This window comes from Epinephelus moara, chromosome 6, assembly GCF_006386435.1.
Source record: "Epinephelus moara isolate mb chromosome 6, YSFRI_EMoa_1.0, whole genome shotgun sequence".
Classification (NCBI taxonomy): domain Eukaryota; kingdom Metazoa; phylum Chordata; class Actinopteri; order Perciformes; family Serranidae; genus Epinephelus; species Epinephelus moara.
Window position 1 is genome coordinate 27953749 of NC_065511.1, and position 26121 is coordinate 27979869.

The 26121-nt window shown below is 43.7% G+C and overlaps 1 protein-coding gene across 1 annotated transcript in view; it reads left to right on the forward strand.

Annotated features, from left to right (window-relative positions):
• The window catches only part of bcam (basal cell adhesion molecule (Lutheran blood group)), a 67786-nt gene that overhangs the window by 20677 nt on the left and 20988 nt on the right, over positions 1 to 26121 (forward strand). The window contains exons 2-3 of the mRNA XM_050046591.1: positions 22713 to 22840; positions 23057 to 23270. Of these exons, the coding sequence (XP_049902548.1) occupies positions 22713 to 22840; positions 23057 to 23270 (342 nt within the window). The remainder of the gene's footprint in view (positions 1 to 22712; positions 22841 to 23056; positions 23271 to 26121) is intronic.

Sequence of the window (26121 nt, forward strand, 5' to 3'; positions counted from 1 at the left end):
GGTTGTTAGTGCGTCTCTTCCAGTATCCAGCCTCTCAGCCGGTCTTATACCAGCCAGTCAGCCAGCCATGTGGTCCCCCTCCACTCTAATTAAACTCACCGTGGTTCCAAACTCCAACCAGAGAGACACAACCTCAGTGCCAGACTCTGTGTCAGCTGCTGCCAAAACCTGTGCGCTGGTTTGTGTGTGTGTGTGTGTGTGTGTGTGTGTGTGTCAAAGAGAGAAATATTGAGGGAGCTCATAACCATATTTACCCCTCATTTTCCTCTGTCAAGACATAGTGTAGGAGAGTCTGCCAAGGCACCAGAGAAGCAGTGGGGGAAAACAAATAGAAATGTGGAAGAGCAGACAAAGACGGATCTACAGTAGACTGTATATTCAAATGCTTGCCGGATTGAGGGAAAATCAGGAGTTTAGTGGATTTAGAAATCAGGAAGAAGAAAGGGAGGAATGCAGGAGAATAGTAATTAACTCTGAATTATTCTATCTCTGAGGGATCAGGGGGATTAATAGGGGCTTTGGTTTGGATTCTGCACCTTTCACTCTGTTTCAGCATGGGAGTCTGGTTCCTCTATGTAAACTTGTGTGTGTGTGTGTACCGCATGTGTCTCGCTGTACTCCAGAAGGCTCCATGTGTCTGTGCCAGTGGGCTTGTGACCGTATCTGCCAGCCAGCCAGCGATTTTGTGTGTATTGATGTGTGACTTTGTACCCCCCACTTACTGAAGTTCATCCAAGCATTATAAATTAATCCGCCATAATAGGCAAAAAGACAGAAAGTGGGGGAGAGTGGAAGGTAGGGGGAGAAGAAACAAGGGGGGTAGGGAGGCGGGGCATCAAAAGGTAGTGTGTTTCTTAGTGTGTGTGTGGGTGTAACAGTCTGCTGTGTGTGAGGTATGCCAGGCAGGAGACTACAGATTTAGGGCTAGACAGACCGTTCTAAATCTTCGGCTTATACGCTGTTTTGGGACAGCGAGTGTTGATAGCCCAGGCAGGCAGACAGCTCATGTCGTTGAGATGAAATCATGGCTTTGGCCGCCTTCGCCATCGCAACTATAAATCTACCCAAATACGATAAGAAAACACTGATTTAAGAGGGGAGACGAGGTGCAGACTTTTTTTTGTTTGGAACGATTGAATCATTGGTGGAGTATGAAGAGGTGAGAAAGATAAGTGGGAATCTTGTGGTTTAGCTGACACATGGAGGTCAGCAGTGGCAATGAATTAGCACAAGTAATGGGAGGAGCAAGAAAAACATGTGGTGAGGCTTTTGTTATGGGCTAAAAGTCATATATTTCTTGCACACAATGAGCGAGTTCACCTTTTAGTCGGGTTTCCCATATCTCTCAACCTCCCACTTAGTGTTGCCACTGTCAACACTGTATCAGACTGTTTGTCCAAGACAGGAGGGGTTAGAGGGAGGGTGAGGAGGGCCGGAAAGCAGGTGCAGGGGTAATTTTCTGATGGCGGAGGAGTGGAGGTAGGTTTTATCCAGCCTGTCTGGAGGCAGTGACCCGCACTGTATGTACACCCTATCTCTTCATTGCTCCCTGTCCTCCATCTCTTAAGTGGGCCATTTTTTTCCACTGCCGCTTGATTTCAAAGCTGCTGTTAACATGCGCTTGAATATGTTTCCAGCAGCACATGCACAAAGAGACACGCTCCTTTTCAAGCTTTTATTTCCATACCCGTGTGCCCTTCTCTTTCTCCTTTACCCTATCTCCCTGCCAGTGTGTGCACCCTTTCCTCTCTATCCCTCTATCTGTCCCTCACACACGGGCTTTACCAGCCTGCTAAGCACCATGGCCTCTTTTTTAAAAAATGGAGCAATGGATGGATAAGAAAACAGCAATAGGGATAAGGGATGTAGAGAAAGGGAAGAATGGAGGAACAAATCAACGTGTACTCCAGTGGCCTGTTATCTCATTACAGCGGTACCGGCTTGTCACGCCCGGCTGACTGGCCCCCTAAGGAGCACCCTCGCCCCCTTATAAGACCCCCTTTATTCAGCAAGCACGCTCGTATTTCAGCTTGGGCACAAAGAAGGGCAATTCTCTCTGGTTTCTGAGCTGTCCACACCAGATTTGTGTATCCTAGCTCAGCCAAGGCACACATTCGAACATACAACAGGGGCACCGCCACATACACAGAAGCCTTGTTAGTCCCTAGTTATGAAATGATGCTTGCGGATAATGGAGGCTAATAGGGAGAGTGGATATCCATTTGTTCCACCATTTTCTGCCTATTCCAGTCCTCTTGTATAGTCCCATGTGGGTATTAGAAGAGGGCTTCAAGAGGGAACTGCTGTCAGCTGAAGTAGTGGAAATGGTGTTCCTCTCTCTGGCTTTTCTCCCTCTTCTGCCAAAATGAAGGCTCATTAGAAGTGAAGGGAGGGCTGTTTCTAAATGAGATGGGCAGAGTGCTACTCAGCACTCCTACAGAGGGGAGAATGAGAGACAAGAGAGGAGGAGAAAGACAGCAAAAGAGGACACATCACAGAGAGAGAATGCAGACAGTGATTTAGCTTGAGTGAAGCAAAAAAGGGGGATAAAACGATTTACAGGCAACAACAGTTTCACCATTTTGATAGGGCTGTACCTGACTCAGAATCATGGCAGTCAAATGTGATTTGGCTTTTCAATACGATTATTCAATGATTTGTTCTTTTTTTCCATATAGAATTTGAGAATGGGGATCAATGGACATTAAAGTGATGTTTGTGTAGTATAGTAAGTAAGCAAAGTTAGGCCTCCGTGCTAATGCGTGCTAACTACGCATGTAATGGGACGGAAATATGCACCAACATTTTTTGCCAATACAAGATATCAAACAAAAGCCAGAAATTGTATTAAGTTGCTCGAGCTGCCACTTTAAAGGAAGATAACAGTATCTCCAAGCCTGACTTTCCTCTAGGCAGCTGCCTCCGTCTCACTCAGACTCACCCTGGGTCTGTGTCTGCAGCTGCCTGTACCAGACAGCAGCGTGAAAGCGAGGAGCACTTACTGTTTAGCTTAATCTGGGGACCAAAATGTTCCTAGAAGTACATTGCACGCTGACGGACCAAAAGAAAACTTGAAGAATCTCGGTCGACAGAGGGGTCTGCGACTGATGCTTTGAATCTTTGGCTTTCAGGGGGCAACCCTACATTTTGATAAATGCATCTGATACAAGTGAAGATGGAAGAGTCAGACTGTGTCTATGCTAAGCAGTCAAAGGGCCCGAACACATGCTGCAATTTTGGGCCCTCAGATCTATCACTGTCAATGCAGACGCGTGAAAGCCATGCTCTAAAGAGACAGCAAAGCCGTTCAGTGCGTAAGTGTTTGCAAGCACCTGTTTTTTAGGCCACGACAGCTGCACCCTGAGATCAACAAAGTTAAACTTTTGCATGCACCAGATCTTTTCTTTCCTCCGTAAATATCAGTCTTTGTTAAATATGGTCAAACTGATCATTTAAGTGCAGGGCTACCCAAGGCTTTACATCTAATACTTTGATATGTACTCAAAAGACAACACTTGGAAGATCTCGGCTCAGAACTCGGGATTTCTCTTAAGTAGGCCATGATACGGTGCTGGTTAGGGTGCTTAGCAATATCAAGGACAACCTGCCTTTGCGCCCTTGAAAGTTGGCACCCTGTACCCCGAACTCGCATTTCCATCCAGTTACAGACCAACATGTGTGTGAGCCCTAAGTCTGGAAATGCCAGTTTCCTATAAAAATGACCATCTATGCTAACGTTTCCTGGTCTTTCAGGAAGATCCCTGCCCACAGGGCTGGTTAATCTGGCTCTCAGCCGGGGAAACCTTTGATCTGTCTCGTGGTGATCTCTATTACCATTTATTTTGTTTTAATAAAGCTAAATTAGTGATTTTATTGAGGTTCATGAATACTATCTGGTAGCCAGGCTTAACCTTTTTTAATGTTACAAAGTGTATTGATAATATGAGTGATCATACGCCGTGGACAACATCTTTCAAAAAGCTCAGATTCAGGTGTTAAAAACAGCAGCAAATCTGAAATGGAGAGGAAAAGATGTCCTTTTGTATTTCATAAGTGTGGCTCTGCTCTCAGTCTATCCATACAGTAGTTTTGACTCAAGTATTTAAGTCATCTTCAAACGGATCAGGATCAGGAGGGAAGCCACTGTAGCATCTTGGTGTTATTTACCCATAGTCCCTCTGTGCCCTCTCTTTGTTTACATCAGCTTCTGCAGTGTGTGTATAACCCGTCCACTCAGGAACAGCCCCCTTTGTCAGACCAACAAAACACTCTGGTGCTACAATTTCAGCACGAGATGACTTCTGGAAAAAAGGAAAGGGGTGGGTGGCAGTGGGAGTGTGTGCATTTGAGGAATTGAGCTGTTGAGATATGAAGGGCAGGCAGGTGTGTTTGTGCGTGTGTTTCACTCCGTTTGTGCATGTAACAGTAATCATACTGTAAATAGGCTACTGTAAATAGAACTTGAGACATTCATCCCTCGACTCATCAGTATTAAAATACACAAGGGTTGGCAGGACAGCTTGTTTCAGCCTCTACTGTATGTGTGTGTGAGTGTGTGTGTGATTGTGTGTTTAGGGTTCCAGAGCAGAAATTTGAAACCCGCAGAGAGACATGTTGGCCAGCTTTCACCTTTTCCTCACCTTACACCTTATCTCAAATCTTATTTCCCCTCTGGAACAAAAGTGTCTGGGTCTGGTTTTTTAATCTTAATCAAACACACCGTGAGCTGTTGCACTCTTAAAGACACACACACATATCCAAACACTGTAATGGATGCATTCCAGTGGGTTGTTTATTACAGTAAATTAGGCATAAGAGCTACCCTACGCTGAGTATTTATCTGCACAGTATGCTAGGAAATGACTTGCAGAATGAATTGATTTAAGGATAGAGGGAGAGGGGAAGCGAGAGAGACGGCAGCGGCGGCAGCACTTTGTCCTAACCCTTTTAGTGAGATTAGCTGTAGCCTTAATGTCTCCACCCTTATTTATACCCTGAGTCAGCCTTTCTCCTCGCCCCCTCCCTGACAATCTGTCCCAACTTTAAAAGACAGAGGTGTCAGTAAGTTTTCATTTTGAAAAATTCAAACCATTACAGTAACAAACGGCAGCACAACGAGAGCAGTGCTGCAACAGCAGTGACCCTGCTCTGTGCCACGAATCCAAAACAACCTGGAACCATGTGAGTTTGATAAAGACAGAGGGGAAGGACAGTGAGTCCTGAGGACGTCTTTGCTTGAAAACATGCTTTTTTTTCTATCGTCATACCAAGGCATTCCTGCTTTATAAAACGGAGTAATATTTACATAACCTAGCATGCTTGACATTTGAAAAATTTGGAATATCCTCATTGAAGATAGTTAAGTGTCCATAATCAGATTAGTTTATGTAGTTTATCAAGGGACAGTGTGCAATAGCATTAATCATTTACAAGAGATGAGGAGATGGTTGCACCAGATTTAGCAATAACTGCTAATTTCCATCTGTAGTCCCAACATATAATTTACAATATACACAGACCACAATCTAAAAAACAAAGAAACCTAAAGGACAGATGGTACTGTAATGCTAAGAGCGCTCCACAATGAAATTCCTTCACTAGCGTATATCATACAGTTACGTTATGACATTGCAATACATTAATGTCCAGCAGTCAATAGCTTGTTTGAAATCACATGACTGTTCTGATGCAAAATTGAGATGGAGAGCAGGAAGTGATAAATCCATATACTGCCTGGACTGGAAATAGAAGAATGTGACGACATAAAAAGGTTTGATTAAGCTACAGGAATCAGGAACTGTCATAAAATTGAAACTCATCCAGGATGTGATCCATACAAAACAGACAAATATGTTTTTTTCCCCACAACTTGATTGATTTGCCCGATGTGGACACGACCGCCATTACAAATGACTTCTTCCTCCAGAACTCCCAACGTTACACTCCTAACATTACACGTTAATGATTCAATGTAAGCGAACACGAGTCTAGTGGACTATAACTAACTTGGGTCCACGACCTAAACGACTGCCATCTTGTTTTTGGTTGGGTGAATAACTGTCTTTGAGTAAAACTTCCCTTTATAGGCCTATTTCAACTCTATACATGGATGCACCACTGTCAGGCTAACGTTACAAGCTAACTTTAGCTACTATTTTCCCACAACCATTTCCAGAGGTCTGGTGAGACACTGTTAAAATTCTGCATTGTGGATAAAAGCAAAGAGAAGTTGTCACAGCATATTGTAATTGCATCCGACTCAAGGAGTGTCAACCCAAGGCTTTCACATTAGTTGGTTTCGCTCCTCCAGACTGAAGACGATGGTTTTCAATCCAAATCTGCTGCTGTTACTCAATTAATTCTTTTACTTACTTCTTCCCTGTATGTCCTACTATTTTTGGGACTCAAAGTGACACTTAGTTTTCCTTAATTTGATTGATTGGAACAGTTGTAAACAGTGCATTCAAAGGTATATGTGCACTGTTGGTAGTCTTTGTTTTAGTTGCCTGCCTTCCATCTGGATGGTGCACAGATGTGTGACGTCATAGGCAAAAAAGCAATTTCATCAAAACTTAAAGTTGCCAGAATTCCATCATAGAAGTGAAAACAGTTGTATTGTTTTTTTTTGTGTGGCTCAGGTGGCATACAAAACCTTCTCCCAGTGGTGTCATTAGGGTTACCTCAGGCTGGTGTTAAAGACTACAAATACGTAAAGCCCGAGTGCATGGAGCTTGAAATATTAAGGCAGGAAGCGTGTAAGAAAATGCAGTGCTTTGCATTTTAGAAAATGTTGGATCCAGGGTTTTTGGGGCACTTGAGAGTCATCCAGTTTTATTAAATCAGTGGAGGTGGCCCTTAAAAAAAGAGAGTGTGCAGCAGTGAGACACGGTTCAACAGTCCCAGTTTGCCCTACCTCAGCTGTCAGTCCCTTGTCGTCCATCTATCCATCCATCCATCATCATCATTTTCAGGGCTGCTCCCGACCTTATGGGGGTCTTGAGAGGAATTTATAATCTTTACTGCCTCTCTCATCACCAAATCCCATTATAGACGCCGGCGACATTAGCGGCAACATATGCAAGCAGATTGCCTCCGCCAAACATTGCATATCATTCTGGCCCATTAAAGCGAGTCATTTACCTTGATAAATAGGTAGAGGCAGAGGGGAATTGAAAAGAGACGCAGGGGACCCTCTCCTTCCCTCACTTCATCTTTTTCCTTGCTCCAATTTAAACTCCTGCATCTACACAGGGCTTCTGTGCACAAGTTTTCTCTCTCTGGTTTCTCATGCCTGCATTTGCATCAGTATCCTCTTGTGTCTGCTCCTTCTCTTCTATGAGACCCTCTAGCCTTCTCAACTCATCCAAACTTTGCATCGCACTGCTAAACACTCTCCCAGTCCAACTCTCCTTCTGCTCATCCCTCTATTCCTGCCTCCACTCAGCTTCTAAATTTTTATTTTTCTCGCCAGGGGCTGTGTTTCAAGGAAGGAGGGAATAGGGAGAAAGGCTGGGAGAGAGGGGGGAAGAAAAGGACAGGGTGTGTTAATTGGAGTGCCTGGGGCGAGAGGGGTGGAAGGAAGAGGGAGAAGAGGGAAAGGAGGCCCAGATTCAGGGGCCCTGAAACATTAAATATTAACACCTTTTCTCATCTCTGCCCCTTAAGTGACATCTACTGATTGGGTTCTCCTGCTCAGTTGATCAGGACACACACACACACACACACACACTCCTTTCTCTCTTCCACCAAATTGAGTTCCCCCTGAAAATGAAAGGCAGCCAGGAGGAGACGGAGTGCGGTAATTGGCGGACCCTCTCTGTTTTGTGCCCTTTGATTCAAAAAGTAATGAAATTCCTCTTGATATTTTTATCTGATCTTGCATGCCGTTCACCGCGATGGCCTTGCTTTTTTTTTTTTTTTTTTTTTGCCTTTGTTACCTCCACTGTATTAAGACCCAAAAGTGAGCTCTAATAGGAGCAAGACACTGGCTATTGTCGTGTTAACTCACTGTTAATGGAGTCACATATAATGGCACCAGATTGTGTCAGCTTAAAGATATTAGCTTTATAAATGGCCCCAGATATTCTGTGTGAGGGATGATTTCAATTTTACTTGGCTAACTCTAATGGGGAAGGGCACTCAGAGAATACTTTGGTTTATCAGTGAGACGATGAATCAAAGCTACTTTTGCAGAAGCACTTACACAGCACTAAAATTCACAAGACTCGTGGCTCTATTTATAATCTCTTTATAAGACGTCTCGGCTTTGTTTTTTTGGGTTTTTTTTCTTTTACAACCGTCGCTTTGTGCAGAACAGGGCGCAGGACTGCAGTGTCAGCGCCGCAAATTCATATTCTGCTCATGTACTCTGTTTCCGCTTTTTCCTTTTTGTTTTTCCTCCTCCTCGTTCCTACCATCTATCCTCGTCCTCATTTTCTTCTCCTGACTCACTGGCTCATGTTCGCAGAGGACAAACACACCCACTCCCCGTCCCAGCACCCACACACACCCACACACACCCACACACACACACACACACACACACTCATTGACCACACAGCTCTAAACTCTCCTGTTTGAATGGGGTTGACTTCTCACCCCGTTGCCAGGACGACAGGACCAACCAGGGGGAATCTCCTGCGAGACAAAAGAGTGTGTGAGGGGCCGACCTTGTTGCCCACTTCACACTGTTTGTCTTGAGCCCCTAAACTGCAGTGGGATGACACAACACACACACCAGTAAAGCTGTGATTTATCTGTCGCAACCGCGCACACTGTGATGTTACCTCTCTGCCCTCCACCCGAACACAACAGACACAAAGAGATCCACACACCCGCTGCTTGGCTCACAGACATCATTTGCCGAGTCATTGAACTTTGCTCTGCATTTTATTGCATTGAGGAGGATGCAGATGCTGATATTGTGGGGAAGACTGATGTGTACCCAGGCTAATTGCTAATAGCCTTATGTTTGACTCAGCTGCATTACGTCAACGTCAAGTCCCCGGGAACATCAGACCTCTTCTAAACTCGTGTCCTTGCTCTTCCGACGGTGTCCTCTGTCTCTCCTTACTCGTCTTAAATGAAGTTTAACTTGTGAATCCAAATTAAGGTAAACGTGTTCCACTTGCTAATCATATCAGCTTCAATCAAAGCTTCGCACGTCAGACACGAGTGAGGAAACAGATCTCAGGCAGGAAGGCTGATATAAGAACCTGACAGAAAAGACAAATGGGGCTAATACAAAAACTTTGGAGGAGCAAGAACAGAACAATAAAAGGTTATCTAACACATGATAAAATCTATTTTCCCCTCACAGTCTCTGCTTTCCCTCGTCTCATCTCTTCCATCTACAGCAGACACACAGAGCCGGTGGTTTTACTGCCAATAAATAAACAAAGTGGTAAAACGGTCTCTTCTGCTAGACTCATATGACCTCCACAACCAGCTGCATCCCGAGTGTGTGTGTGTGTGTGTGTGTGTGTGTGTGTGTGTGTGTGTGTTGCCGCAGGGTCCCAGGTGTGAATTCTACTTCCACTCAGGTGGTACATCAGTACAAGCCCAGACAGGAAGACAGACAGCCCCCTCCATATCCTGTGATTGTGGTGCAAGGGCTTAGCATGTGGCATCTGAACATCCGGCTTCAGTCTATCTCACCTTTAATCAAGACACCATCCCCTCCGCCCTTTGCCAACACACACACATATCACACAGAACCCTCATAAAAAAAAATAGGCAAGCCATTAAAAAAACACGAGGGCGCCCTGTTTCACCGAGCAATAAAACCGGAGCTCCGAGGACGTTATTGTGTTTGACTCCAATTAGAAGCCCAGATATCATCTTTGCAGCACAATAGACCTCCACTGTCGGCTCAGGGAGTCATGACTGCAGAAGCTTTTGACTGGCTTGTGAACGGTCAGATGAGATTTACAAGACTGAGGCTGATTCTCTGATTGCTGTAATTGGTACTTTAGAGTTCTCCCATCCATGTGTTATTGGGCTAAAAAAATCCTTAAAAGTTATTCAAGGGATTTCTTGTGAAGTGCGTGCAGTGTTGGGGAAGCTACTTTAAAAGCATTGCTTTGCAAGCTACCAATTACTTCACAGTGAAAGAAGTTGAACTCCAGAAAGGCAACCCGAGGGAAAATCTAGTTTGGTTAACTACTCAGAAAAAGTAGCTCAAACTACTTTGTAATAAGGATCAAACTGACAATGTCCATATGATACAAAATTAAAATTAAATATAATGCCGGCAAAAAAGCCACTTAACTGCCCACTTGTTCACAGGTCAGACATTAACTTACAACATAACATACACCACTATACGTGGGAAAGTAAAAGGACTGTCAGCTTTAGTTTTGTAGACAATGTCCGTCAGTCAGACACCTGCCTGACAGAACCCTAGAGTCCAGGTGGGGGGTTGCACTGAGCAAGATTCTGACAGCAATCAATTTACTGACCTGCATTTACTTTTGTATTCACTGTCTTTGTTGTTTTGGTAGAAAAGGGAAACTTTGCTGATACTGAACCAGCTGTGTGGCATCGCAGTGTGTGCAGATGAACAGCGTTTCGCTTCACCTCTAGGCCGCTGCCAACACCTGGACCTCTGCCGCAGAACGGACAGGGATTCCAGGGGTAGTCAGTTCAAATAAACACAAGAAGTTTGTGCTCTAGAGAAAGGATTAGCACTCAGTGAATAACCTCCTAAGCCCCATGATAAGCTATTATGGCAGTGAGCAGTGATAACTAACATGTCTTTGGGGTCATCAGGTGGGAACCTCCTTTCACCAGTGTTTCGTCTAGTTGGTCCCACGACACCTCCGGGAGGCCAGACAGTGATCTCTGGCGTCCCAGAGACACTTCCCTAATGCCAGGTCTCACCTCCTTTACCTTACTTACACATGGCTTTCTCAGCCCAAACAGCACTGCCACCTTCAACAAACCCAGGCTCCGTTTATGTGAGCTCCAGGTAGTGACCGTGGCGATACTACCTTTCCTTGCACATTCACCATACCCTATCTCACACGCTACATAGCATAACTCCAATATAAGCTAAAGTTAAAGGAGATAGCGAAGATAAACTCACAGGATCAGGATCAGCAAACAGCATTCATCTGCGCACACTGAGATGACACAGAGGTGGTTGAATATCAGCAAAGTTTCCCTGCTTCCCTTCACTGGTTCCTGTACAGCAGGGTCGGTCTTTTTTTCACTGTTATAATCATTAAAAAGCAAAAGCAGCATGTGTATACATTCAGTAGGCTATATCTTCAGTAGCTAGCTAACCCTACACTTTTCAGGGTTTGATTCTGGTTTTGGAACAGCGACGAAACTTATATCTTTTTCCAACCTCTCCAGGTAACGAGTATCATTAATACATGACGTGCCCCAGGCACAACATTTAGCTCCAAATCCCGTCCGGGGGAGGAACTTAGCGAAGGGTCAATTACTGGAAAATCTTTGTTGAAGATGCAGTAACCCCTCTTTGCCAGAATTACAGTCATTTTACCAGGAAAATACAGCAAATATTTAGGAATTTGTCTTGGTAACAATTCCTCAGGGACTCTTATGACGCTAGCATGACGACTATGGAAATACTTTAGCAATCCCACTTGGGGAAACGTCCTTTCTCATGGAACATCGTGAGACACAGTCGCAAACACAAGAGATTCATACAAAGAGCAAACAGCAGCTACTGTCTATGCACAAGAAGCTATGTCTGTGGAAAGGTCAGCCACGAATCCATTATGATTATTTGCGCTGCTTTGTGAATAAACTCATTACTGAATCATTTTCTACGCTGAATCAGCACCTGGCCATCCGCTTTATTTGGTGTAGTCTGACGTTTCAATAGCTGATGTATTAATATCTGTTTATACAAGCAGCACTTGTAGTGTGCAGGATCAGAATGTCATTGCAACAGGATATTACATGCTTTGTCAGACTGCGAGCAATGTTTGCAGCGGTGGGAATGTGGCTTAGGTGGTGCAGTTTTTCATGGCCTTTGCAGTATTGTATAGCTCTTCCTGGCACATAATATCCTGCTGTCTGTCTTCCCATGTCTCTCTGTCTCCACCCTCTTCTGTCTTCTCCTTATTCTGTTTTCCTCCTCGCCTTCCAGCCATTTCTCTTTGTTGTCCTACCTTGTGAATACAGTAAACAACAGTGGGATTCTAATTAGCATCAGATGCTAATCAGCGCTTCCCTCAAAGGTCAGCACTTAGCAGGACAACAACAGATCATCGCAGCACTCAGTCTGCTCACATGGCCCTTGTACGGATACAGTTGCCATTAGGAGTATCCAAGGAGACAGACAGCGTGTCTATTTCTGTCTGCGTTTCACATGTTTTCAATTTTTTGTTTCCTTAGTTGCCAAAAGTTTTACTTCTTCAAACGGAAAGGCTCTGTGTATTCATGCCAGATGTGGAACTTCCTCCTTCTTTCTGTCTGTCTGTCTGTCATCTCTGTGTGTCTCACTCTGCCTGTCTCTCTCAGTCTCTCCCTTGCCCTCTGCATGTGGCATTCATTGTTGGTGAGTGTGTGTCTGTGTGTGTGTNCACACACACACGCACGCACACTGACACACATGTATCATGCAGTATACATACAGTATATATATATATATATACTGTATATATATATACACTCAGGCCACTACTCATCTCACACTGTCAGCTCCTCAAACTTGCGTCAACAGAATTGCACAGATCTAACTTACGCTTTTTTATGTCTCTGCAGAGTCCAACTGCAACAATATTATTTGCAAATGGCACAAACATACAGTAGCTTTAGCCACATTAGCACCCACTGAAGAGCCTCTTCCTGTTTATTTTTCCGCCTCACAGCCGACCTCCTTGGGTACATTTCTAAGATCTAGATTCTAGATCAAGTCTGTCCCCTAAAATAAAACCCACTAAACAAACTGAATTTCCTCTTTTCCCATCCTGCAGTGCAGCAGACTAATGTGAGCACTGCGCAAATGTGAAAGGCCCCTCAACACGAGATTTGAGTCGTATCCAGTCCGCAACATTAACAGGCCATTATCAGTGTGAGAGAGAGCTGAGGGCAACCTGCCACGCCCTGCTGCCACAACCTCACTCACACACACACCTCATGATGATGATGTGAGTGTGTTACATCATGTCTGTGGTCATAGTAGCCATCACAACATGTGGCCGGAGCGAAGCCACATTTATACTTGTGGGTATACTTTTATAGCTCGGCAATTCATTTCACTCATTGGAACCACCACAGCAGCACAGCGATGATGTATCATGCTGTGCGGTGCTTTCCCAACATAACTGTGTTTACATTCTTTCATTCCTGATAGAGAGGGAGACTCCTGGTGAACTCTGCTCAGTGAGATCACCAGAAATGTCTGCTGCTGCTGAAAATATAAAGATTACAGAGCCATTTTTCCATTTCCTTTATATAGTCTTCACTATCAAAAGTCTCCACTGCCATCTGAAAGTTTTAGGAGAAAAAAAAACACAAGTGGAGCTGAAATGATTAGCTGGACAAAATAAAAATAATCTGCAACGACCGGTATTTTGATGATATTAAAAGAAAAATCATAGGTCCAGTTGTCTTGTGTGATAATAGCTTTAGGTTTTGGAGTTTTAGACAGAACAAGCAACTTGATGGCATCACCTCAGCATCAAGAAAGTGACTACGTTTACATGCACAAAACATTCTGTTTATTGCCTTAATTCCAAAAAAAGATAATATTCCTACTAAACTGTTTACCTGACTAAGAAAATGAATATGAATATGAATACTACCAAAAGTGACGACGACTGGAGCTGTTTGTGTTTTGTTTATAATGCATCAAAATAGGATTTTTTAGAGTTCTCCCATCCATGTGTTATTGGGCCAAAAAAAATCCTTAAAAGTTATTCAAAGGATTTCTTGAGAAGTGCGTTCAGTGTTGGGGAAGCTACTTTAAAAGCATTGCTTTGCAAGCTACCAATTACTTCACAGCGAAAGAAGTTGAACTCCAGAAAGGCAACCCGAGGGAAAATCTAGTTTGGTTAACTACTCAGAAAAAGTAGCTCAAACTACTTTGTAATAAGGATCAAATTGACCATGTAATAATGATACAAAATTAAAATTACATATAATGCCAGCAAAAAATGGCTTTGTAGGAAGTTTTCCATCAGTGACGGACTCGTTCCTTCAACCATTATCTTAACAGTTTACAAAATATCCAAAAACCAGTTGATATTCATGTCTTACAGTGTTTAAAAGCGGGTGTGATTCTTGTTCCAACCAGAAATGTGGGCTTTTCTTTTGGCATCTCTACCCTAGCCTTGCAAACTGTTTGGTTTGTGTTCAGGGCATCCATGACAGCGCACAAAGCTGACTGTAAACAGGCAACACGTTGTGTGTCGCAAACTGCACATCGGCAAAACCCTACTTAAGATGCATATTCTGAATGTGCTGTATATGTGTCCACAATGCTCCTAAACCCCAACAAATACCAGCATATCCCACATGTCTTAACCCGGATCAAATTCAGAATATTGTCATATTTAGAATGATAGTGGAATATCAGTGTGCATGTAAACATAGGCATGATGTTGTGTGGCATTTTCTCACTATTTGCTGACACTTTATAGACTAAACAATTAATTTAATAACTGAGAAATAATCTTAAGATTGATTAGTAATTAAAACAATCACGAGTTGGAGCTCCACATTCTTTGAGTGCGTGTTAGCTGTGGTTTTGCTACAGAGCCCTGATAGCCACATCATAAGCCCTTATGCAGTAAGCATAAATGCAGTCTGATGTGTCAGCAGTGTTGATTAAAACAGAGGCAGCTGTAAAGAGATTGAGAAATAATCCTAGAAGAGGTGCTGATCAGCGGAAAGCGATAAATAAAAATGAGGAAGTTATTGTTACGTGTTGTTTTTTTAATGACCACGTGCTGAAGGTGACTCAGCTCTCGTGACATTGAAGGCTGTGTCGTCTGCGGCTGGACGCTGTTTGCTTTGCCAACAGTCAAACACACTAATCCTGTTAGAGGCCAAGGATGTTTTGGACCACACACAAACACACACACACGGGTACACACACACACACCTTTTGACATTCCTCGTCTGTGAGGTGCCACATTGCCACCCTTTTGTTCTTTTCAGCTTTGCACTCACCTCGTAGATCAAGTCTTGCGTACATGTCTCGTCACAGTGTTGGCACTGGTGCAGATCTTTATGTTCTGTATCTGTGATGCATGCTGACTGTAATCTAACACACTTCCCTCACACCCCTAGCACCATCATCCAGGTGTATACAGTACACTTACATAAAGAGGAGTTACCCACAGCATCCATTAATCTTAATCAGGGAGGTGTTTGGGTTAGTGAGGAGACAAGCAGGTACCCTCGGTACCATGGTGGCTGTATAAAGAGGTTCTGGTTGGGTGACAGCCATATAGGTAAGGCTGTCTCCCCACACACACACACATTATTATTTTTTTTTTAAATTCTCTTACTCTCCCTCTCTCCCCTTGTTTCCTTCGTGTCTTTCCTTTGCTTTCTTGCCTTCGTCTTTCTCCTCTCCGTCTTTCAAGCACACACATGCGCAGACGAGCCACACGGCCGAGTTTGTGCTCTGGGTATTAAAGAATGCTCTTTGAGAATGAGGGATAAAAAGGGGAGTCTGAGAGAGAAAGAGGTTCCTGGTTTGATGTCCAGAATACGACAGTAGGTGAGGGGAGAGCAAGGGAGAAAAAGAGGACAGGAGAGAGGATCCAGCTGGTTCTTTTAATAATGAGGCGCACCCGCCTCATGTGCGTCGGTGTGCATGTGCAAGAGAAGGAGATGCAGGCAGAGAGAGGAGTTAAAGAAAGACACAGAGAGAGTATTAAAGATGGTTTCACATTAACTTTTCAGTAGATGTGGGATTGACACGACTCTCTGGGTCTCCTCCACTCTGCTCCGCTGCTTTGACTGCAGACTTGGATCTTTTCTTTCCTTCGCACACTGTACTTAACCGTGGCTTTTTGGGTTGGCTCATAAATATCGCATGCATTATAGATATACTGTAAGAGTGAATGTGTGCATGTGTTTGTGTGTACACAGGACACAGTCTGACCGTCTCGTCCCCATCTGTCTCCCTACCCGGTCACGCACCCCATCACACACCACCTCACACACACTTTCCCTCTCTTTGGCTAAATCCGATTATCTGGCCTGCGTCAGCTAACGAGACCCCCGTGTAGCTGGTCCCCCTCCTCCAACAGCCCAGGCCACTCTCTTTCTTTCTTTCTCTCTCTCTCACCCACACCCACACACACACACACACACACACACAGTGACAGCCAACAGCATGTGTATCTAATATACACTTGTGCACACACACACACTGCTCTGGGCACAGATTGGACAGAGGACTCCCCTAATTATGCTCTTGTCTCTTGTCCGTCCAGCTGCCTCGTGTTTAAAACACAGAGCAGCGGCCTGACTGATCACTCTGCACCGAAACATATTGTGAATGACACCAAATGATGTGAAAGAGAAAAGGGTGAGAGTGAGACAATGAAATCAAATGAGAGGCAGGGAGGGCGAGAGGGAGAGGCTGGCAGGGAAAGAAAGATGTGCCACAGATGGACCCTGTTGATGTACATTTTCAGCACATATTGCTTTAACTGCCAGTGGCTTTTTTCACATGCGCCTAGTCACCCAGCAACTGAGCAAACCCTGACTGAGAGGAAAACAGTCATATACTGAGTGATGAGAATATAGACCTCAAAACCACCCGAACATCCTCAGGAGGTCGTTTGTTCTGTGCTTCTGCGCTAACACTTTTTGCACAGACTGGTAGGTGACTATTATTATCCCATAAAAGACAAAACTGGGGCTTGAAGCTGCTCTAAAAGTGACGACTCAGCTTCTTTAATTATATCCCATTATGTCTGGCAAATTGTGAAAAATGTGCATAGAATATGACCCCAGAAGAACACACAGCTATTACAGGCAGTGCATGTGAGCAGCACTGTGTGACTTGCACAGCTAAAAAATGTACTCAGCAGATAAGTGCATGATTGCTCACGTGAAATGCCATGGCTTTACACTAATTTTTAACTTTGTTTTTTTTGTTGCTCTAGATTTCTCACAGGCCATTTTTAACCTTAAAGCAACTGTTGGAAATTTTTATAAAGGTAACTTCACATATTTGCTGAAACTGTACGTGAGACAGATAAAAATGTTCCTCGGCCTCCTTGTAGTGTTTCTAACGGCATTTCAATCAGGAGAGACTCATTTTTATGGTGAAAAGAATATTTATTAAGACACGAGAATAAAAAAAATGGGATAAGTCTGGCGATTAGACCCCTTCAAGATGGTATGATTTAAGGAGGGGATCCGTAGTCGAATGGGGAACCCCTCCCTCGGGGTCTAGACACTGGTGAAGATGGAGAAGTGCTGATGATCTAGATGAGTGGGGGAATGAGCCTTCATTGAGCTCATCCTTGACTCTGGATACGATAGCTGGAGGTGAATGGGGTGGAGGAGGGTGCGATAATTCTGCCTAAAATGACAGCTGACAGCAGCAGAGTAGCATCCTGATTGGCTGATAGAGATCGGGGCGAAGTTGATTGGATACTAGAAGAGTGAACACCCATAGTCAGCTGATTAGAGAAAGCAGTGGGAGTGGGATGGAGAGAATTGTGAAAGGATGAGCACAAAGAAAGTCCATCTGATCGAACGTATGCTGAGCTTCGTTTACCAGAATCAACCGCAGCTGAAGGAAAACAACCAATCAGAGCCGAGGAGTTCTCTAACACAGCTGCCAGTCATGTCGACCACTGCTCGTGAACTGCTGTCAAAGTGTCAAACTAGGCAGCGCTGATCAATTATGAATCAAGATTCTGTTACTGCATTGTCTGTTTCTCTCCTCAGATGTTTTGAGAAACGTATTTTAGTTTACTGTTTAGCTGTAACATGAGAACGTTTGCGCTGGCCGGCTGAGTCACCAACTTTTTCATATTACAGCTAAACAGTAGGGGTGTAAATCATTGGTTTCATCACGGTACAATATTATATCGATTCTTTGGACAACGATACAAAATTTGCTGATATCATAGTCTGCCACGATCCAGATTGATGGATCGTTTACCCGTACTAAACGGTACACTAAAATATGTTTCTGAAAACATCTGAGGTGAGAACAGGCAAATCAGTAACAGAATCTTGACTCGTATTTGATGAGCGCTGCCTAGTTTGACTGTAGTTTACAAGCAGTGATTGACGTGACTCCTCGGCTTTAATGTGTTGTTTTCCTTTACTCTAGCAAATGTCTTTAGAAGTGCTACAAGGAAGCAGAGAAACATGTTGTTTTCCTCACAGATTATCTCGTGTTTTTCTCCCTGGATATAGTGACAGTTTAAGCAAACATGCCAAAAAGTCATTTTTATAAGTTACCAGCTCCAGCTTTAAACTGGTGATTAATGCTTACATGTGTTTTCAAAGGCCAAATTCCTCGAGGCTGTGTGTCATTTAATGTGGTGTGTGTGCGCGAGTGTGTATTTTTCCCATGCACCACTTAACGGGACTCTTAAATCCTGAGTCCCTGCCTAAAAGCACAGCTCTTGGTTTACTCACACATTCTTGAACGTTTGCTTGTCTGGCTCGCTGTTTGTGTTGGCGCAGAAACAGAGGAGGATTTTCTTCTGGGCTACATCCCTCTTACACACTCGAAACATGAGACTTGGTTTGTCAGACTAATGTCGTTTCTCTTGAGAGCCGCTGAGCTAATAGAACACAATATTTAGAGAGACAGAGATAATGGATGGGGATACAGATATCCAATAAACAAAAGAAAAGAAAGGAGAATAAGATGCGGGATAAAAATAGAAGAAAGGGAAGTGGAAAAGTAAATTAAGAGGAAGTGAAAGAATACAGCAGCGGAAAGACATGAGATCTTTTCATCAAATGTCAACGCTTGACTGACCCTTGACCTCTGTGTGGTTTGTGGGTCATAGAGAATCACAGCATCTGACCCGGGTGGAATGTGTTTCACTAACAACTGAGGAAGCACAGAGTGTATTTTTGACAGCTCTCCCTATTATACCCTGCCTTCCTTCTTTCCTTCCTGTCCATCCTTTGCTCTTCCTCTACCTCACAGTGGAGTGATAACAAGGTGGCCATCCTCTCCTCTCCTCTCCTCTCCTCTCCTCTCCTCTCCTCTCCTCTCCTCTCCTCTCTCTTTAGACATTTTGAGCAAACACGCTTTCATCTTCCCCCCGTCTGCATCTCTCTGCCCTGTTAATAAAACTAACCCGTCAAACAACCATGATTCCCAGAGGTCCATCCTCTATCTGCACTCTTATCTCTCCGTTTCTCACAACAAATAAATTATTTAAGTGTCGATTTTGTAGTCCAGAAATTGATGACATGATTAATTAATGTCATCATACAGAGTGTGGGGCTGGGTCGTTCATTAGCAACACATGTGTCCAGAATATGAATATTAATTTGAGTTTAGATCTCTGGCTTTTTAATGATACTTAAAAAGTTAATGTTTAGAGTGCTGGCAGCATGGAAAGATTTTTAGGGATGTTTACTGTTGCGTCCCAGATGCATCCATTATTTACTCTATAAAAATATCTCTCCAGTTCTACTTGAAAGTGTTTTATGCCTGTTTCATGGACTATGTTTCATGAAAGTGTACGTGCGTAACTAATTGCATAGAAAATGAAATATGCTGACCGTGCGTTGATGACTTAAGGATTTCTAAATTGATTTGGCAGTTTAACTCCAGTCACTTAAACAACATTGTCCTTTCATTTACACATTAGAGCCACACGCTCACAACACAGCGGAATCCACTGCCTCCATGTGTTACTGTACCATAAGATTTATGACAGTGTATGTGCTGCAGTGACTTCATTAGCAGAAATGGAGCTCCTTCCCTTCCTCCAGCTTTCCGTCCTGCCTCTCCTCTCTGTAATGCAATCTCCTTGTCACGTTGTCTCTCCATAGCCAGATTGCACAGAGTTAGAGAGCTATAATGTTGCCTATTCCCACTGGAAGCAGTTTGGGTCCATCATGTGCCCTAGCTGCCACTCTCTCCCTTTGATATCTGGGACACTTTGTGCATCCTAATGTCTCTATTGAATGGAGAACACTGACAGTGATGAGGGCCTTCTAGTCTCCCTCTGGGTCCCTTAACAGTTTTTACTGCTGTTCAAACACCTTTAAGGGAATACTGATACTTATGACTTGCTCCCTTTGCACTTAATGCCTCCAGCTGTAACAATAGATTCCAATGGAGACCCAAAGTCATGGCAAAAAACATGTCAACACATCCATGAAAACTTCTGAAGCCAGTCCTGCAACACCATCCATGTTTACTATATACCAAACAAACCTAGTTTCACTTACAGTTGCAGTTATTTTTTGTCATTTCCTGCCAAACATATTTGAATTTTATCAGCCCATTAAATGGCCGTTATCAGGTGTCATCACTAACATTAGGTAGTGGGGCAGATGGGGCAAACAGCACCTATCAGCAGGCCGGAGGGTGCATGTCAATAGCTTTGAAGGTTTAGTTTCAATTTTTCTGAGATTTACGTGCCAAAACTACATGGTTAGGTTAAGGAAAGGGTAAAATAAGTTGCTCTTCCTGAGGTTTCAACCATTTTTCCCCCATTTAAGGGTTTTTTTTGTGAGTTTTTCATTATCTGCTGTGAGGGTCCAAGGACAGAGGGATGTCATGTGCTGTAAAGCCCTCGGAGGCAAATTGTTATTTGTGATATTGGGCTTTATAAATATAAATATATAAGTGTGTTTGTTACATAACGTAACTTAAAGGGGTAGTGCACCCAAAAATGAAAATTCACCCATTATCTACTCACCCATATGCCGATGGAGGCTCAGGTGAAGTTATTATCAATTATGTGTTTTTGGACGTTTGAATTTGGGGCGCTGTAAGCCTGCATTAGGTGGAGTTGTGTTGCTACCTCCTCTCCTCTGTTGTGAGGACTCTAAAACTTCACCTGAGCCTCCATTGGCATATGGGTGAGTAGATAATGGCTGAATTTTCATGTTGGGTGCACTATCCCTTTAAGAACGCTAGGTCAACGTTGACTTTTGGGGCTCTAGTTTCCCGGCGCAGCGCAGGGTGGCGAACCCTGCGCAGAGCTAGTTTCGAGCAGCGCGACCTGAGGCGCGCTCAGTTTGGTAGTTTGGCAGACCGAGGTGCGCTGAGATGGGTGTGGCAGCGCAGCAGGGGGAGGTGTCGACAGATCCAGCTTGGCGCAGTGACAGTTTCGTGCCAAAAGGCTTCGCCGAAGGTGCGCTAAAAGCTCGCCAACTGAAACCAGGTCTACTGTCAACGCAGGCGGAGCGCAGCCGGTGTAAGCTGAAGTTTGGCTGACCGGCGGACAGTGCGCACACGTCACCAAAACCTCACAGGCAGGTTTCCAGAATATCAGGCACATTAACGATGCAATAAATACCCAAAAAAACACTATTCAATGCAACTATCTGCAATCAGCACATAAATGTATCTCTATATCGACTGTCCCGTCACATCTGATGTCAGATCAAAGGGGATTGGCACCGTTTGGCACGTTTGGCACGCGTAATGGAAACCCAACCTGATTTGATTAACACAGCTGCAAACTAATGAGTTCACATCCCTCTCAGCCAACCACAAACAGCCACAGCATCAGATAGGGAGTATATATTCAGCATCTGTCATCTTAGAAAAGTCAAAAGAAAAGAAACAGAGTGAGACTGCGAGAGAGAAAGAGAGAGCGCGCGCGCACGAGAGAAACGCAACATTGATTTACAATTGTGGTGACCTCCTCCCAGGCTACCTTTGCATCATCAGCCCGTGGAGGTCTGCTCGCAGTTCCGTATATTCGGACACTGCGAGCTTGGACCTCCCGGACCAAAACATCAGTTTCCTCCTGGGAGAAGTTTGGCCGTCTGACGCTGCTGCTCTCTTCTGCCATGGCGAATTGAGTAAACTCTCATTACGCCTTCGCGCGGCGCATTTAAGGACGAGGAGAGAGGCTCATTTGATTGGTGTGATGTGTGTAAAACCCACTCCACACCTTCTCTCCTCCCTCTTTCCGACTTGCACCGGTAGGAGGGACGGAGGTGGGATAGAGGAGTAGCTGCGCCAGGTGCACGGTGTGCCAAACTTGGAAAATCCGCCTGGCCACACCCAGTTGGCGAAGTGCAGGTGCGCTGCGCCTCCGCCTCGTCCGGTCTGTGAAACTAGAGCCCTTGGTCTCATAGAGGACACAAACAATGGTCTCCTGGGTGAAAATCCTGTGTTTGTTCGAGCCCTCCATCCACCCCAACCTCTTCCCCATGCAGACTTTGTCGCTCTTGATACTACACCACCTGACTTCCTCCTTTGATCCCATCATTATGACGATGGGCACGACGGAGATAAAGTAGGGTCATACTACTACAAATCCATGCTACCGATGACAACTGATTTAATGGGCTGATAACATTCGATGTCCTGTCCTTTTTTGAGATGCAATATACAATAAGGAACTTGTTTGAGCTTGCGTCCCTTCCAGTTACTGTTCTGTATATGAGCATTACCAGTAATAATACTGTTCATATACCAGTCTGTCATGTCTGGTATTGATATAATATGTAAACATATTACTGCCAGTCCTTGTGACTTCCTGTGCTTGAGTCTCTAATCATATTCTTTCTGTCTGTCTTTGCGTGTGTTTTCTCTGCAGTTTGTAGCGGGGCTGTGACCGTGAAGGTGGCTCCTAACGTGGAGGTGTTGAAAGGAGAGACTGCCAAACTTCCCTGCACATACACCGTCTCACCGCAGTCGAGCAGCACTGTCATTGAGTGGTACATTGTAAGTCATTTCCACATATTCATGTTCTTCAATCAGCTATTTTGAGAGAGGAAATGTTTTTGCTGGGGAACATTTGTCATATCCAATTGTTGAGAGTACTTTATAAAGGAGAGCACTGTAAAAAGTTGTTGTCTCTTACTTAGTGCTGGCTTTTGTCTTTTTTTGTACCTCTTCCATTACTCCTCATAATTCTTCCACTTCTGTCCATACATCCAGGAGGAGCAGGGTAAAAGGCAGCGTGTGGCTTTCTCTCAGGGTGGCCAGGGAAAGGCTGATGACGGCACCCCTCTGACTGGCCGCGTCACCATCGGAGCAGACGCCACCTTGACCATCTCCGCTGTTCAACCGTCCGATGAGCTCGTCTACTACTGCCAGGTCACTGGTGGGCCCTCTGGGGTTGGAGATGGCGCCACTACGCTCAAAGTCTTCTGTGAGTTGGCCAGTGTCCTTTGGCCTTTTTATGACCTCAACATGACCTTTTCAGCGAGAACCCCTCACTTTCCCATGTGTTGTTGATGTTTAGAATTTATGGCTTAGTTTGTTCCTATCACTGCCACTAACGGTTGGCTTTAATTAGATCTGCGTGTTCATGCATACTGTCATTTAGAAGTGGCTTAATTGTACCTAATGCATGTAATTCATTTTGCTGATTGCATTTCACACAGTAACTCCATGCAAGCCCTCTTTAAAGAACCTATATATAGCATCATAACATGTGATTTGTCACAATCGTCTATGTGTCAAGAGCAGAAAAGACTTCAGCTAATATTTTTTTTCATCATGTGTAAGACTTTGGAACCTTTTCCAATGCCTGGGGTTACCAGTTTTCTTTGATAAGTTCCCCAGAGGTCAATTAGTCACAATCTAATCACTCTTGACACAATTGATGAATAGTTCAATCACACCTGTCATGTCTCATATATCTCACCTTAATAACGGTCCAGATTTATCACCAAGGCGCTGAGGGCTGACCCTTGCTGCAGGCCGCTGTGTCCTTTCCCCTCCCACAGCAGCCCTCTGAGCAGACATCAATCATACTTTTAGCATTTAGCCGGCTAACCGAAATGAATACGATTCATTTGCATTTTGGATTGGACTGATCAATCACTCCGAGGAGGGAAGATTTGTGTCGGGAGAATAGGAAGACAACCTTTTCTTAAGTCATGCCCCCACTTGGAAAAAAGAGCTTGAAAGTTAACCATTAACATTTACGCACTCTGAGGGTTTAAAGCAATCTCATAAAATGAGCTATTAATTGTGAATGGGTCAGTGAGTGGTAGACAATACCTCAACGCAGTGCTATTTGACAAAAGCCCTTTTTAGATACACATAAAGCCCACAGATGTAAGAAAACAGCTTGTCTCGCAAACCAGCAATCATTCTTGGTCCACATTTGACCACTTGACTCATTGGGGTTGAATTATAGTGTGCCTGTCCTGGCTTAACTTAATAGGACTGAGTTATGAGGTCTCCTGAGGGTTGAGCTGCAGCAGTGATAGCCTGGTTTCTCTCTGTCGGGAGGCCTACAGTAGAGAGTAAACAGTATGTCTTCAAAGCAAAAAACACACTTTAACAGAATGAAAACAACCCTGCCTGCACATCTTGTACTCTCTTAAAGGGTGATATCTGTACTATTCAACCTAAACCCTTTTTCCCATGTTTTTGTGTCTAAGTGACTAATGAGAACAACATTTTTTGAAATTGGTCCAATACTGAATGAGATTGCTGCAGCTGGCAGTGGCAAAATAGACTGCAATGTAACCACAGGGGCATTTGTGCACCATCAATTTTCATTCACTAAAGGTACTTGTTTTTACAACTGGCTCAGATTGTTATTCAAAGTATCATATATGCAAAACGTACATATACGTATCATATACATAAGTATTCATATACGATATTATGACAAGGATCCCAACAGAGATAGACCTTTTTATTAAAGAGTCAAATCCTTTTTGTTTCATCACAAACAGCCCCAAAATTGCTATCGCCAAACCACCATACTCCATTTGAATAAATAGTAAATTTGTGCACTGTCAATTTACATCCATTACAGGTGCTTGTTTTTACCACTGACAGGCTCAGATTGTCATTCAAAGTGTCTGACAATATCATGGAAAGGATCCTCACAGAGAGAGACCTTTTTGTTTCACCAGAAACAGCCCCAAAATCGCTATTGCCAAACCCACCAGACTCCATTTAAATAAACAGTAAATTTGCCCACCATCAATTTACATCTGCTACAGATGCTTGTTTTTTTTACCACTGACAGGCTCAGATTGTTAATTGAGGTTTCTGGCATGAAGGAAAAGGATCCCTACAGAGAAAAATGTTTTTGTTAAAGAGTAAAATCCTTTTTGTTTAAGCAGAAACAGCCCCAAAATCGCTATCACCAAACTTACCAGACTCCATTTAAATGAATAGTAAATTTGTGCTCCATCAATTTACATCAACTACAGGTGCTTGTTTTTACCACTGACAGGCTCAGATTGTTATTCAAAGTGTCTAACAATATTATGGAAAGGATCCCGACAGAGATAGACCTTTTTGTTTAAGACTAAGATCCTTTTTATTTAACCATGAACAGCCCCAAATCGCTGTCGCCAAACTTAGTCAATTTACATCCAATAAAGGTGATTGTTTTTATCACTGACAGGCTCAGATTGTTATTTGAAGTGTCTGGCAGTATGGAAAGGATCCCTACAGAGATTAATTTTTTGTTAAAGAGTAAAATGCAGCCTGGTTGGTTTGGTGATAACGATTTCGGGGCTGTTTCTAGTTAAACAAAAAAAAGATCTTACTCTTAAACAAAAAGTTCTTATCTCTGTTGGGATCCTTTCCATAATATTGTTAGACACTTTGAATGACAATCTGAGCCTGTCAGTGGTTAAAAAAAGACCTTTGAGTGGATGTAAATTGATGGTGCACAAATGCCCCAAGTGGTTACATTGCAGCCTGTTTTGCAGCTGCTGGCTGCAGCTAAATATTGGACCAGTTTAGAAAAGTGTGAGCCCTTTAGTCACTTTGACACAAAAACATGGGAAATAGGGTCCAGGTTGAAAAATACTGAATTTACCCTTTAACTCTCTTAACATTTAAATGACTTATTGTGCACTAAAAAGCTTTACTCGTCTGAATGTAAGAGGCTGCAAAAGAGAGTTTTAGTCATGTATTGTACATCAGAATTACTGTGAGTACGTATGCCTGCTGAAAAGTAATGGCTATAGGAATGCTTCAGCAGTTTTGGGAGCTGTGGAATGAAAAGAACGGTACACAAAGAA